Raw genomic sequence first — 16282 nt, 5'->3', positions numbered from 1 at the left:
TAACCCGATGGTCACTCTGAGCTCCAGTGTTCTTCTGTGGAGAGAGGAGAACCTTACAGAAGGACAAACATCTGTGCAGCAATCCACCAATCAGGCCTGTATGGTAGAGCGGCCAGATGGAAGTCACCCCCACCTGGAATTTGTCAAAAGGTATCTGAAGGACTCTCAGACCATAAGAAACCAAATTCTCTGGTCTGATGAGACTAAAACTGAACTCTTTGGAGTGAATACCTTACGTTTGTAGAAAACCAGACACGCTCATCACCAGGCTAATACCATCCCTATAGTGAAGCATGGTGGTAGCAGCATCATACTGTGGGGATGTTTTTAAGCAGCAGGAACTGGAAGACTAGGCTGGATATAGGGAAATATGAATGCAGGAATGTACAGAGACATCCTGAATGAAAACCTGCTTCAGAGTGCTCTTGACCTCAGACAGTGAAGACGGTTCATCTGACCCAAAGCACACCGCCAAAATATCAATAGAGTGGCTTCACAACAACTCGATGAATGTTCTTGAGTGGCCCAGCCAGAGCCCAGACCCAAATCCTATTGAATATCTCTAGGGAGATCTGAAAATGGCTGAACACCGTCACTTATCATCCAACCTGATATAGCTTGAGAGGTACTGCAAAGAAGAATGGACAAAAATTCCCAAAGATAGATGTGCCAAGCTTGTGGCATCATATTCAAACAAACTTGAGGTTGTAATTTCTGCCAAAGGTGCATCAACAAAGTATTGAGCAAAGGCTGTGAATGCTGATGTACATGTGATTTTTCAGGTTTTTTACTTGAATACATTTGCAACAGTTAAAAAAAATATATATATTTTTTACATAGACATTATGGGATATTGTGTGTAGAATGTTAAGTAAATAAATTAACGTAATTTATTTTGGAATAAGGCTGTAACATTACAAATGTTTGTGGAAAAAGTAAAGCGCTATGAATACTTTCCGAATGCACTGTATGTGTTGATTAAAGTTTATGGTTACACTTATCAGGTTAAAAATCATGTTTCAAAGATAAACAATATTCGGGTAAACTGACATTTTTTATGCTGTATTTTGTTATATTTTTGTTACTGTAAGAGTTTTTTATGTGAATTTTGTGGCTTATTTTTTCTAAACAGTGTTTATATAAAAATGTATATCTAAATATTTGTATGTTCTTTGTTTTAATGGGGGTAAACTTTGAATTTGTTTTCTTTTGTATGACAAACAATAAATATAAATTCAAATACCTTTTTATTTTTGGCAGAGTTTTATTTAACAGACTGATTACTCCTACATAGTATCAAAGATTTTTCCCTGAAATGTGTGAATTTACAAGACAAAAACCTAGTGTGGAGGTGGTATTAAAAACTAAGGTAAATTCCAGAAATATGACTAGGTCATGCAGGAAACTTTACAGCTTAAATCATCTATTACCTTCAATAAATCACCCAGCTAATGCAATGTGGCTTTGAATGCCACAAAACCCTTTTAATATGATGAAATGGCAGCCATCTTTGAAATTACTCTGAAAAAATTATGTCTGCAATATTGTTGAATTTGAACAAATTAAATTTAGTAATGTTCAACTTAATTTGTTTAAATTCAGCCTAAATAAATTGTTTGCATTTAACTTAATAAAAAAAGTAAATTCAATAAATCATTTTAAAATATTTTTTTCAGTACATAATGCTGAATTCCTGTTGCGGCTGAATGTTTTTTTAGCAAAGCGATGGCTAACAACCGATTGTCTCAAGCCTCATAAAACCTCAGTTTACGCCTCAGATAGTCGAGACAACCAACTGACAAAACCACATCAGACAGTGACCGGCAGATACTGTATATCCTCCATCTTTGAGGCTTAATCCACAAAGGCCATTAACTTGGCCTTAAACTTCATTAGCACATAATTTCTGACGGTGGCTGATTATATAAAATAATTTCAGCTGCATTTCTGTTTCAGTTTATGCTATTAACATAAAGTTTGGCCATTCAATATGCGGTTAGGCTACCATTGAAGCAGAATATAGAAATGAAATGCATTTGTGATTGAGTAAAGTCATGCAGCCTGATAGCCTTTTTGTGTGTTTAAATGCAGAGAAAACAAAAGTGTGTGTGTGAGAGAGAGAGAGAGTACAAAGAGTTTTGTGCATTGTGGTATTTGCTTCAACAAATGCGACACGTTCACGCAGAAGGACGTTTCCTGCTCTCGCTGTTGTGGTCGGAAATGGAAAATTCAGAAAAAAGGATTGATCATTTTAGCATTCATGATCTGCATCCTGTACTGTAACCATGCTTCCAATCTACTGTTGTATTTTGTAATATTGTGCATAATATAGAGGGTAGGGTGTGAAAAAACAGTGGTTAATATTAAAAGAACAGTATGTGAAATTTTAGATAAAAAATAGACTTGAATGTACTGTTTTGAATATTAGAACATCATTTTGATTATAAAAACGCTTATGTTTTTTAATTTCTATACAATAATATCATTTCTAAACGCAAACGGGGGATTTATTGCATATACAAAACAGAATAACTATACCGTGGAATTACAGTTTTGTTTAATTTCAAGGATATAACCAAATATTAAGGACCCAAACATAACATTCTGAGAAATTATTCAAATAATGAAGTTTTATCAATGCTTGAAAATTTTATTTTCACCTTATTTTCAAAAATAATGACAAGATTTTGCTTACACATAAAAAATAATGCATGACTGAAAACATGAGTAGGCCTATTTAACTTTCATAAACAAAAATACAAACCACAAATTTTACCCCCTAAAAACATGGGTTAGTGTATTTCTTTTGTTTAAAATGTAAGCCTATATTAAAATACAAGATAAATCAAATTTAAATATTTAAATACTAAACATTTTCTTGATCACTTTTTTTAATAAACAATGACTGACTGAATAAATGTACATTTAACTACAGTGAGCAGTTGATGACTCTACACAACCTGTCTTACTTGTGATGTGAACGTTTGCAACGAATAAGGTAGTCGCTACATTTCCTGTTTGTAACCGAAAACATCTTAAGACGATAAAAATAGCAGCAAGACTACTGCACTTGTTCTTGAACATGCTCGCGTACAAGTGAATGTTTTATCAGACAGGCTTTATTGGAGATTTGACCCACTTAAATCAGGATGACAGGTAAGATAAACAAATTTTTAACACGTCTGTATGCAAACATTCTATGTTACTTTTGAATGCATCATCTTTAAATAAAAGCTCTCCATCAGTAGATGTTCTTGTATAATGGCAGACTAAAACTGCATAAAAAACTGTATTCGTTTGACTTGAAGAGATTGAAATCCTTACATTTTAGGACTTCTTTTTAATATGTTAAATTACACTTGCCATGAAACAATTACTACTAATACAAATTTATGAACTGATCCAGATTAGAGAAGTGTATAAATAATATAGAATATAATAGTTAAATCTATACAGTAGATTCATGAAATCCTTTTTACTCATTGAAGGAAACTTCTTGATTTGTTTTAAGGATATGTGTGTGTGTTTATAAACAGTTTGAGATCATTTCTGCCTAAACCAAATGGATGAAAATGTTATGATATTTATTTAAGTTTCAGGAATTAAAAATAAGGGTCACACTTTATTTTACTGTACAACTCACAATATTAAAAAACCTTTAACTAAGACTATCATCGCAGTAAACTACTAATTATCTGTTTATTAACTGTTAGTAAGGTGTTTGGGTAGGATTACAGATGTGGAATGTGATCATACTTTATAAGTACTAATAAAAAAAACATTTGCTGCTTGTTCATATAATACAAATATATTGAAACTACACAATTTAATTCAACTTAATTGTTTTATGTTTAATCAACTTAAATTTGTAAAAACGATTAATCTAACTTAATAGATTTGTGTTGGGACAACATGAAGGAATTGTGTGAGACCCTGCATTTTTTTTACAGTGTATGAATCATTTATTAAGCATTAACTCGACATTAATATATTCTAAAAGTTATATTCTAAATAGTAAAAGAAATGAACGGCAGATTGATCAAGAACAAACGATATATTTAGGATTTGCTAATGCCTAATGCACAGTAAAAAAGCTATTAGTAAACTGTATTTAAAAAAAAGTTAGTAAAATCACATAATAGCAGACAAGTTAAGTCAACCCAACAGATTTAAGTTACAATGGGTTTACTTAGATTATTTTTAAGTAAAGTCAACTTGTTGCTTTTAAGGCAATTTGTTTTACTCACTTTAAGTAATGACTTTTTACATGTGCAGTTATTCACTCAAAGAAATTGTTTTGCTGCTCGTTCAAACTTATTTACAATGAGCTGAAACAACACAAGTTATCTTAATCTGTTTATGTTAGGACAACATGAAGGAATTATGTGGAACCCAGCATTTTTTAACAGTGTTATAATGTGTTAGCCTAAAGTGTTGGCAAAATAATAATATTAAAAAAACAATAACAACTACAAATAAAAATTGGACCAAATGTTAATATGATCACCAACATGCAAAATATAGTGAAAATAAATGAGATGTAAAAGATGTAGCCAGTACAATATGTCAAATAATGAACTGTCCTTTAACTCTCTCTTTTGCTCAAGGTTGCTGTAATTGTACAGTTGCATATGTGGCAGTTGGTCTGTTATCTATTGGGCTGCTGATATCTCTGTGTTTAAATGTCGCTTTCTATTTATTAAGAAGAAAGGAAAGAAAATGCAGAGGTATGTTTTTATACAGTAGGTCTGAATTGTATAGAATAATGTGACCTTGGACTGCAAAACTAGTCATAATTTATAGTCTAAAATTTAAATATATACACAAAAAGCTTTTCCATTGATGTATGGTTAGTTGTGATAGGAAAATAGTTCTCCAAGATACTGGAAGATCTGAGGGTTTAAAAAAATCTAAATACTGAGAGTATGGCTGAGAATACTCTGAGAAGATTAAGAAATCATTTACAGAAAGGAAATTGACAACATGTCTGAATTAAGCATGATCTTTTACTTAATGGTCAAATCATTTTTGGCACAAAAGGAAAATGTATCATTTCAAGCCATAAAATGTAATTTTGGCTACTGCCATAAATAGACTTATGCGACAGTAGACTGGTTTTGTGGTCCATGCAGGTCACGTATTCAGAAAGTACGTTGAGTTCACATTTACTTGTAGACATTAAACGGTTTCCTTTCTTTCGTATTCAGCCAATGAAAACATGTATGATTATGGAGATGAGGCTTTACGCCGAGATTCACTTCAGTCTTACAGGTGACACATTAAATAAAACAAAAATAAGTTTTAATTTAGCGCAGATCCTTTTCACGCAGCCGCAGCTCTTTGAATGACAGAAATGTGCTTTCGGTTCTGTGTTAAGCAGGTTTGAGGATGATGAAATGGAAAGACAGGAAAATCCTATTTATGGCAATATCTGTTTAGAAGGAGGAGGTAGGTTTCGCTCAGTTGTTTTAAAGTAGTGAGTGCTGCTAATAATTCAGCTGTTATGGTGATGAAGAATGTGTTGTGTATTTAATGCAGGAGCTTTTGAAATGGCTGAGGATGTCTGCTATGAACAGATGTCTCAGGCAAGCACAGTAAAGCATGGATTGAAGGTATGTTTTTTAAGCAAATTGCTTTGGAAATTGCTGATATTTGAAGGTATTCGATGCAAAAAATGTTTGATTTCAGAATTTAAAAAACAGCATGCTACTAAACATTGGAAACTATCTTTTAAAAAGCTATTTATCTGTTAAATGTTGATGGCTTTATCACAGTTTTTATTAAAAATTTGATTTGTATGATCATTTTTATTATTTAAAGTGTTATTTTCTTTAAAGTGACCCTGCACCACAAACCTCTTACAGCCTTATGTGGCATGCGCATATTTTTGGCAATAACCAAAAATACAGTGAATGGGTCAAATAGTTTTTTTTCTTTCATGACAAAAATCATTAAAATATTATATAAAGATCGTGTTACATTAAAATATTTTGTAAATTTCCAAATGTAAACATATCAAAACTCAAATTTTTATTATTAATGTGCATCACTAAGCACTTCACTGGGTACAGTTGAGGTTAGAATTATTAGCCCCCCTTAAATTTTTGTTTATTTATTTATGTTTAACAGAGCAAGGAAATTTTCACAGTATGTCTGATCAAAATTTTTCTTCTGGAGAAAATCTTATTTGTTTTATTTTGGCTAGAATGAAAGCAGATTTTAATTTTTAAACACCGTTTTAAGGTCAAAAAGATTAGCCCCTTTAAGCTATATTTTTTTTCTCGATAGTCTACAGAACAAACTATCATTATACAATAACTTGCCTAATAACCCTATCCTGCCTAGTTAACCTAATTAACCTAGTTAAGCCTTTAAATGTCACTTTAAGCTGTATAGAAGTGTCTTGAAAAATATCTAGTCAAATATTATTTACTGTCATCATGGCAAAGATAAAATAAATCAGTTATCAGAGATGAGTTTTTAAAACTATTATGCTTAGAAATATGTTGAAAAACTCTTCCCTCCGTTAAACAGAAATTAGAGAAAAAAATAAATAGGGGGCTAATAATTCTGATTTCAACTGTATCTTTAAAGGTGATTTTCTCAGTATTTAGACTTATTTTTTTATAATCCTCAGATTTGAGATATATCTCTGTAAATATGGTCCTGTCCTAACAAACCAATAATCAATGGAAAGCTTATTTATTCAGCTTTGTTGATTCCAAATCTAAAATTAATTAAGTTAACACAAGTTACTTAAGATTGACTTTATTGTGTAAGTTATGATTTAAGTCATGATTTCAGACTTATGATTTTGTTGTCCTGTGCAAAGACTACAGACTATATACACATGTACATACTTCTTTATTTATTTGTTTCTTTGTTTAAGTGTTAATTGCCTGGATATTGTTCTTTAATAGATGACTGACCAGTAACAAATTGCATATTACAAAATTTGATTCTGTTTGGGATTTCAGAAATGATTCTTTTAATTATATACGCTGATTTGCAGTTCAAGAAATATTACTGATTGTTATCTGTTAAAAACAGTTTTGCTTGTTTTTATCTTTGTATCATTTTTTGAATGATATAAAGTTTTACATGTTTTTAATAATCAAGAACACATTTCAGAAAATACATTTATAATATAATAAAGATTTTAACTCAAATAAATGTTCATGAAAATATCAACAACCCCAATAATAATTTATCATAACAGAACAGCAATTCAATATGATTTCTGAAGGATCATGTGACACTGGAAAATGAGTTTTGATGCTTACAATTCATCTTTGAATCACAGGAATACATTTTAGTTCAGAAATATTATATCTAATATTTAATTTATTATTTATTATATATATAATATTTTCAGTATATATATATATATACTGAATATGTATATATATATATATATATATATATATATATATATATATATATATATATATATATATATATATATATATATATAATTTTTTTTTTTTTTTTTTTTCAGTATTTCACTTTGTTTTAAATCCTTCACAAGATTTTTGGGAGTTTTTTACTCAAAAAATGCAAACAAATAGACTTTTTATTTCTTATTTTAAAATCTTACCCATCCCAAACTTTTACTTCATTTAACTCTTTTGTCTAATGCAGTTACAAACAGTTTATACATTTTTAAAAGTAAAAAGTGTTGCTTATTACAAGTATTTGTATTGCAACTTGACCCCAAATTAAAAAACAGACTACCAAATACACAATATTCACATGTTGTTTCATGATAATTTCAATAGCTGAATGATTATCAAAGCATTCTTGTAGAAGGCTGCGTGAGAATGTACACATGATAACTATTTTCGGCCTGCACGCCCACACATCTCATAGAAAACAGACATGTGTGGTACAGAAGGTCTTTTAATGAACGTGCCTGTGGTCAGAGATCTCAGACCACCTTCAGCAGAATGTGTGTCAAAAGTTTCATTGAAGTCATACATTTATAATTCAATTACTATGCAGCGGTGAAAGTAGTTCTGCAAGATACTGAGCCTTTCTTGTAAGTTCAAATCAAAACTAAATTGACGCTTTTTCATTCTTTAATGACATATTGTAGAATATACATTGTCCATGCACATCTATTCTTTTTATTTATGTGTCCTATTAATCTTTACTTAAAATCTCTGATTGACATGCATCGGCGCAATGACAGGATAATAACACCTACTATACAGCAACCTGTTTGAAGTATATGAGATGCAGAGATAATGATCAAATCAATTCCTGATGGACATACTGTAATCAAGTATTATCCTACTTTTCTTTTCGGTCGGGATGCTATCTTAATTGGATAAATGTCACAATAGAGCAAAGAAAAAAAACATACACTTCTGTTTCATTCCAACATTTGGTAATAAGTTGTAAAGTATTTCAACATAAAAATACTGTTTTAACATTAAAATCCATTTCCAAATTCAAGGCCTTTGTTAACATTTGAAAAGCTGTTTTACTCTAATATATGTTACAATAAGATAAACAAATATTATTTTAACTTTACTTTCATGCCAAAATTTGCAATTGAGTTTTAACCTTGTTTAACATAACTTAGTCATAAATTTATTAACATCTATGACTATTTGAATATTAAAAGGGATCACTGATGTTCAAAATTAAGCCCTGTCAAACTTTTTTTATTATCTCTTGTTTGAGATTTTGAGTTGAATAGGCATTACAGACACTTTCATTTTCAGTCTTTGGCCTTAAGGTTTAGTCTTTCTTAACATTGCTTTCTATGAAAATCTTTTTAAGGTCAAGGTCAACTTTATTTATATAGCACCTTAAAGTAACAAGAATGTTGACCAAAGTGCTTCACAAACATGGCAACAATAATAAACAGTTTAAAAGACATGACAATATGCTACAATAAAATTTTGATCTAAAAATAAATGTAAAAAATCTGTATAATCAATAAGTCCTAAAAACTGATTTCTATCAATAGGCCAGAGAGAAGAAGTCCATTTTGACTATTTTTTTTGACTAATTTTTTTATGTAGATGAAGCTCTAATTTCTAAAGGTAAAGTGTTTGAAAGTTTTGGAGCATAGACTGAGAAGGCTCTGTCTCCCTTTGTTTTCAGTTTTTTGTGTTATTTAATAACATGCTATCTATTATAACTATTTTTCAATTCAAATCAGTGCTCAACTTACAAAACCAAGCCCTGCTCAACATTTTTACGCATCAGACAAGCCATTTAACTCAGATATGCATAGATAATACTGAACAAAAGACGACTATGTCATGCAATCGCCAACTAAAATGACGCAAGTCTGGCTATTTCAACATTAAAATCAATTTTCAATGGACAAAATCAAGTCCTGTGACGATAGAAAATAAAAAGATGATCTGTTTTGTGTCCAAATGTTGTATTTCAAGAGTAAAATCTATAAAAAATACTTTACATATCAAAATTTAGATAAATTCCCAATAAAATCTATAGCTCTGTCCTACATTTAATTTATTTTTAAATTCAGAAATAAAGCACAATGAATTAGAAAAGTATATCAGCTTTCTCCTGTTTTTTGTCTCTTCCCAAATTAATTTAAAAATCATGCTGTACATTTTTTCTTATATTTAAGTTATTTCACATCATAAGAAAAGAGCATAACATATTCAAGTTAATGCCAAAATTTGTCGTTTTGACTGAAAATAACTCTAACTGAAGTCCCAGCCTTATTTACTCAGATATAAAGACAGCTGCTGCTTCTGTTTCACGCCATTATTTGACGTCAGTTTTAGATTATTTCAACATTAAAAGAAAATATCATTTGATAAAATCATGCAGCGACCTACATTTTCTTAAATATAAACACAACCGCAAAGAAAGTCTATCGCAACTTCTGTTTCAAGCCATAATTTGGCATCAGTTTTAGACTATTTCGACATTAAAATCAGAGATGCAAGATATCACGATGCATGTTTACATTCTGAGTCTCAGAGAAAGTCATGTTAACTGCATTGCACAACTTATTTTTGTGACCTTTGCTATGTTGCAATTTAACCTAAAGGTCAAACTGAAGTTTTTTTTGTTTTTTTTCCAATAAGCACTGAAGGTGGTACATGATGAAAAAGGTGGTACATGATGAAAATACAGATTATTTTTGTAATCAGCTAAACATGGTTTAAAAAAAAAAAAAAATATATATATATATGTATATATATATATAAATATATATATATATATATATATATATATATATATATATATATATATATATATATATATATATATATATATATATATTATGGAGAAAAAAACATGTCAAGGTTAATCTTAGTCTTCCAGTTAATGCTTGTCTCTTTTATTTTATAATACATTAATTTCTATCATTGTCATTTTCACCCAGGTCCAGCAGGGGGACGTGTCTTATGCCTCTCTTGATCTGACAGCCAACAAAAAGCGAAGGAAGAAGCGAAAATACCAAAAACAGGCTCAGACTCACCAGGCCCAGACGCATCCTCAACCCTCATCCCAGCAGAACTGCCTGGACCAGTATCCTGAGGATGATAGCGCCCTCCCATCCCGGACCAGCAGCCTCATGGTGTCCCGTCACAGCATCTACCTCAACAGCCATCAAGTAGCCCTGGAGGCCGAAGAAAGGGAGAGAGAAAGAGAACGAGAGAAGGAAATGGAAAGAGAAAGAGAACGAGAGAAGGAAATGGAAAGAGAAAGAGATGAAGATGCAGAGAGAGAGTTTGAGTCGCACAGAAATTTGCACGAAGGCTTTGATCACTCCCTCGGTAGATCAAGACAAAGTCTAGAACAGGACAGTTTACAGTTTGAGAGCTAAATAAAAACACATTTAGCATCTTAAAAGTTGAAACACAGGATATTGTGGGGTGTGATGTCAACACCTGTGATATTTTAAGCTAAGTGCTGAAGTAGGCTGCATCTCTCTCAGACACACACACCCCATAGCCTACTATGATGCCTGTGCTGAGAGGAGACCATTTCAAGTATCCATCTGTTGTTGGACATACTAAAAGTAATATGTTAACATATATTTATCTGCTTGTTTATTGCTATTTTAAAATGATATTTAGGATGACAAATAAAAGACTTGTAGGCTTCAATAGTCATCATTTGTAATGTATTTTTGTGGTTTTGTTATGATATTAAAGGTCTTGGTGACTCTTGTATGTGCTTTATTTCATTGAAGCTTTGAAGGTGCAAAAATGTAGGGTTACCTAATATTTTCTAACAAAAAAAGTGGGATATTTATAAACTGTTAGACGCTCTTTTAAACGAAAATGACTTAATAAAAATAAAACTAAGTCTTCATTGTGTCAGTTTTATGTAAATGCATAAAAGACAGGGGGAAATGCAACAGAAAAACTACAGTAAGCTTGATAAGCGATTTTTCCAAACTTACGCCGCGACAAACCCTATGACGTATTTGCTCCTGTAGTCACGTGATTGTAAACATGGCCGCGCGCTGTTGAAAGTCATGCGATAGCTCTTAGACATCGTTTCTTTTTTCGTGTGTTTTGTAATATATTTAGAATTATTTAGACGTTTCTCTTTATACAGATAGATTACTAGCAGTTTTATAATGGACCCCCAGGGACAACTGCGTAATGTAAGTATGACATCCAACGCGTCCACATCTTTTAGTTAATTCGTAAATGTGTCAAATGTTTTATACGTATTTAAAAATATGTACGATTTTAATTTTGTGCTCTTTTGTGTAGTTACGAGACTTCCTTCTCGTTTATAATCGCATGACTGAAATCTGCTTCCATCGGTGCTCAAGCAATTTCAACTACAGAAATCTTACAATGGATGAGGTGAGGCTTGTGATCCTGCACGACAAAACCAGATATAAGTGACTTTTTTTATTGTGATTTATGCTTATTTTAGAAGCTGAATAAATACGCTTCAAGTTGATGTATGTTTTTGTTGGGATATGAAAATATTTGGCCGAGAAACAACCATTTAAAATCTATAATCTGAGGGCTCAAATGAATCTAAATAGAGGCAGAAAATACTTTTAAACCTGTCCAGATTAAGTTTTTAGCAATGCATCTTACTAAACAGAAATTAAGCTTTGATATATGTACAGTAGGGCATTTACAAAAAAATCCTGATGAGAAATCTTTACTAAGGATAATATTTACTTAATATTCAAATTATTTTTATTATTATTTTATTTTATTATTTCGACTAGGCCTGGGCAATTTGTCCTAAAACCAAAATCTCGATTAATTGAACATTTTAACTCGATTACGATTAATTAATGATTATTTTATTTATTTATTTATTTTATGTTTTTGCCCTCATAGTTTACTTCACTGACTGGTTTTGCACAGTAAATATGCTCACATTTTACAAGTGAGAGATTTCTGAATGAAGGATGCATAACTGGATTTTGAAATAATTGAAGGAAACACACACTATCTATTATCTATGGTTATTAATTGAACATCAGTATTGAACAACTGAAATTAAATCACACATTGCTTAAAACAATCTTATAAACAAAAGTGAAAATAAATAACTTGCACTTTTAGGGAAAAAATATTTTCAATGTTTATATTAAAAGTAGAAAATAAGCAGCATCTCTTCTAAATAATATAATAATAATAATAAAAATATTTTAAGCTGTGCATTTCTTACATCTTCTGTAAACAAATATTTTAATTTAAATAATAATTTTAATGTAATGGAAAATATGCAGTCTCAAGACATCTCTGGCGCAGTTTCCAGTCATCGTCACTGTAGTGCAAAGTAAAGCTTAAGGCTAGGTCCATCGTCCTACCTGACCAGAGATCAGATGTGGCTGCAAACCCTTGACTCCACACATGGTAGGGAAAGTAATTTAAAAAATTGACCTGGAAAAATTAGACCGATTATAGGTTCTGAATGTCGATTTCGATTACTTTTCAATTAATTGCTCTTCCCCTATTTATACCACGTGTTTTTGGCTATTTGGCTTATAGAACATAAGACTGTTATTGTCGTTGCATATGATTTTATCAAATAAAAAGTTACCTTTATAAAAATTTACCTTTGTATGCAGTTAATTTATTTATAATTGTAGATATTATAATGTAAGTTTTATAAATATATATATATATATATATATATATATATATATATATATATATATATATATATATATATATATATAAATATATATATATATATATATATATATATATATATATATATATATTTATAATATATATATATTTCCGTATACTAATATAATCAGGCACAGAACAAAAGAAGGAAAATTTTAAATGAAATGGACTTGTATGGAAATCAAGCTAGCAGTAAAATATTAAATGACTGATGTGTATCAACTTCCTATTGTGGAAAAATTGGTTTTATCTTAGCACATTCGGATATTCTCCTAAATAATATAATTTCATAAAAGTATTATTTGCAAATTTGAAATAATGAAATCATATTAGCAGCCAATGACTATCAAAGTTCAACATTGTTCACAGTCAGTTAAATAGTGCTTATGTTGTTTTGAAGTCATACTTGCATGCAGTTTCAGACAGAATATTCAAAGTAGCACAGTAAAGTATACAGGGACCATGTCACAAGTTGTCACTGCTCTGTGCAAATACAGTAATAAAACTAACTTTACCTCAATCAATTTCCTGAGATGTGAGATATCTAAAATTTGTTTCTGTAATTTACGTGCATTGACATCACAAGCTATGAACATACTAACATATTTGGGTACAAAACAAAAGATGAAAGATTAAAAGAGAAATGGCTTCGTAAACAAAAATTACAAACTTCTGTCATTTTCCATAAATCTGCATCATAGGGCAGGAATAGACCAATATTGTCAGTTTCAAACCAAAAGAAGCAAGATTTTTTAAAAATTAAATGCTTTCGCAGACACGTTTTAATAGTTATTTTTTTTGTAACTTCTTTTTATAAATCCTCAGAAAAGCCTGATGTCTCAAATAAGGCATAAGATAATCACAATTGCAAACATTTTAAAGTTTGTTTTTTTTTAATATATCTGAGCAATATCACACTAGTTGCAGTGCGATATGGCTGTATATCGGCACTGGTGGGAGGCGTACATTGTGTATACCACCAGTAACGATATATAGCCATATCACACTGCTATGAGTGTGATATTGCATTTATACAACAGTTCGATGGCACAATCATGTACATAAAGCAGAAAATCAAACACTCAGAGTCACCTCTAAAAAACCTCAAAAGTACATTGTTGTCCAACAGCTGTAATATTTGTCAAACTGTAGTGAGTTTATTGATCTGCTGTCATTCTATTTTGGGTGGAGTAATACACAAGAGTGAAGAGGCTGTACAAGTGCTGTTCTTATGGGAATATCAGATGCTATCAGCCAATCAGATTCAAGAACCAGATTAAGGAGTGCAGATTTATTTTGCCTATATATTTACATATACTCCCATTTGCCTCTTTTGTTTATGTTGGTTTACCAGGAGCGCTGTGTTGACAGCTGTGCAGGCAAATTAATAAGGACCAATCACCGTTTAATGGGGACGTATGTGCAGCTGATGCCTGCAATGGTGCAGAAGCGCATGCAGGAGATGGAGAGCAAAGCTGCAGAAATGGCTAAAGCAGAGGCTGAAGCTGCAGCGAAAGCAGGAACATCAGTACCAGATAACCCTTCTTCTGCCATCACAAACACATCAATGATGTCTCCATCAATCCAGGACATCCCAAATACATCTTCTACAGCACCTGAGAGCTTTCAGATTCTCTCATCTCCTAATAATACATCAGATATTAAGACATCATCAATGACGAATGGCTCAGCTTTTGGAGAAACAAATTTGCATGCTATAACTAACGACGCAAAAACCTTTACAAATCAGTCTTTAGATGAACTGATAACACCATCACCTGTGAACACATCAGTTCCTGAAACACCAACTGCAGGAGGCGCAGGACAAACTCCATCTTGATGGCGAGGCAAAATGTTGTTTATGCTGCATATTCAGTCTTAACTCAGCCTCCAAAAGTCACAGAAGCCTTTTAAGACTGTTGATCGTTTTTCGGTGGAATGGGCTTCATGAATATTTAAATACCTCTATTACAACATTGAATAATTATGTAGTGCCGCCTGGCTAACATGTGAACTCTTTCTTTTAATAAAAATGCTCCATGTGGAAACTAAGATAAACATTGAGCCTGCTTTATTTATTATTAAATCTGTAAGTGTTATATTTAGTTACATAAAGCCACCATGGATTATATTTTTGTTTTCTCATTCATTCATTTTCCTTCAGATTAGTCCGCTGATCTATATAGAGAACATTCTCAAGTTCAAGTTGGCTTTATCGTCAGTTCAACAGTAGGCAGTGCAGTACACAAAGAAATGAAACAATGCTCCTCCAGGACCAAGGTGCTACATCAAAAGACAAAAATTGACAACATGACGAGTGCAAACTGCAAATAAGACAGGACAGACAACACATGACAAGACAAGAAAAGAAACGGTTACAGTAACGCCAACCAGTACACTCTGGATGTTGTGCAAATATTGAATGAAATCCACTCACCGGCCACTTTATTAGGTACACCTTACTAGCACCGGGTTGAACCTCATTTTGCCTTCAGAAATGCCTAAATCCTTCGTGGCACAGATTCAACAAGTTTCTGGAAAGTTCTTCATAGATTTTGGTTCATATTGACACGATAGCATCACACAGTTGCTGCAGATTTGTCGGCAATGAGTACAATGAGTTTATTGTCATGTTCAAGAAACCAGTCTGAGATGATTCACGCTTTATGACATAGTAGGTAGATAGTGGGTAGATGGGTACACTGTGGTCATAAGGGGATAAACATGGTCAGCAAAAATACTCTGGTACGCTGTGGCGTTGACACGATGCTCAATTAGTACTAATGGGTCCAAAGCCTGCCAAGAAAATATCCCCCACACTATTACACCACCACCTCCAGCATGAACCATTGATGCAAGTCAGGATGGATCCATACTTTCTAGTTGTTGATGCCAAATTCTGACTCTACCATCGCAATGTCGCAGCAGAAATTTAGACTTATCAGACCAGGCAACATTTTTCCAATCTTCTATTGTCAGATTTTGATGAGCCTGTGCAAATTGTAGCCTCAGTTTCCTGTTCTTAACTGACAGGAGGGCACCCGGTGTGGTCTTCTGCTGCTGTAGCCCATCCACATCAAGGTTGATTGGAGATGTTGTGCTTTCGGAGATGCTCTTTTGCATACCTCGGTTGTAACGAGTGGTTGTTTGAGTTACTCTTGCCC

General features: G+C 32.0%; 2 protein-coding genes across 3 annotated transcripts; both read left to right on the top strand.

Annotated features, from left to right (window-relative positions):
• The first annotated feature begins 2260 nt into the window (after positions 1-2260).
• LOC101885675 (uncharacterized) lies at positions 2261-11172 on the top strand. 2 transcript variants are annotated; one of them, XM_087270671.1, is made up of 6 exons: positions 2261-3156; positions 4608-4727; positions 5208-5271; positions 5381-5448; positions 5539-5612; positions 10382-11172. In XM_087270671.1, the coding sequence occupies exons 1-6, from the start codon at positions 3150-3152 to the stop codon at positions 10823-10825; spliced, it is 777 nt and encodes a 258-aa protein (XP_087126797.1). In that variant the 5' UTR covers positions 2261-3149; the 3' UTR covers positions 10826-11172. The 2 variants fall into 2 exon arrangements, with proteins under 2 accessions (XP_087126797.1, XP_087126796.1); XM_087270670.1 differs by having other exon boundaries at positions 2953-3156; positions 5378-5448.
• A 277-nt stretch (positions 11173-11449) lies between these two features.
• On the top strand, positions 11450-15176 carry timm10b (translocase of inner mitochondrial membrane 10 homolog B (yeast)). The gene is made up of 3 exons (NM_001017829.2): positions 11450-11614; positions 11727-11822; positions 14473-15176. The coding sequence occupies exons 1-3, from the start codon at positions 11588-11590 to the stop codon at positions 14956-14958; spliced, it is 609 nt and encodes a 202-aa protein (NP_001017829.2). The 5' UTR covers positions 11450-11587; the 3' UTR covers positions 14959-15176.
• The last annotated feature ends 1106 nt before the right edge of the window (positions 15177-16282 follow it).

The sequence above is a fragment of the Danio rerio genome, chromosome 10 (assembly GCF_052040795.2).
Source record: "Danio rerio strain M-AB ecotype USA chromosome 10, GRCz13ab, whole genome shotgun sequence".
Taxonomy (NCBI): domain Eukaryota; kingdom Metazoa; phylum Chordata; class Actinopteri; order Cypriniformes; family Danionidae; genus Danio; species Danio rerio.
Note: the sequence above shows the minus strand (reverse complement) of the source record. Positions and strands in the feature narration are given on the sequence as shown.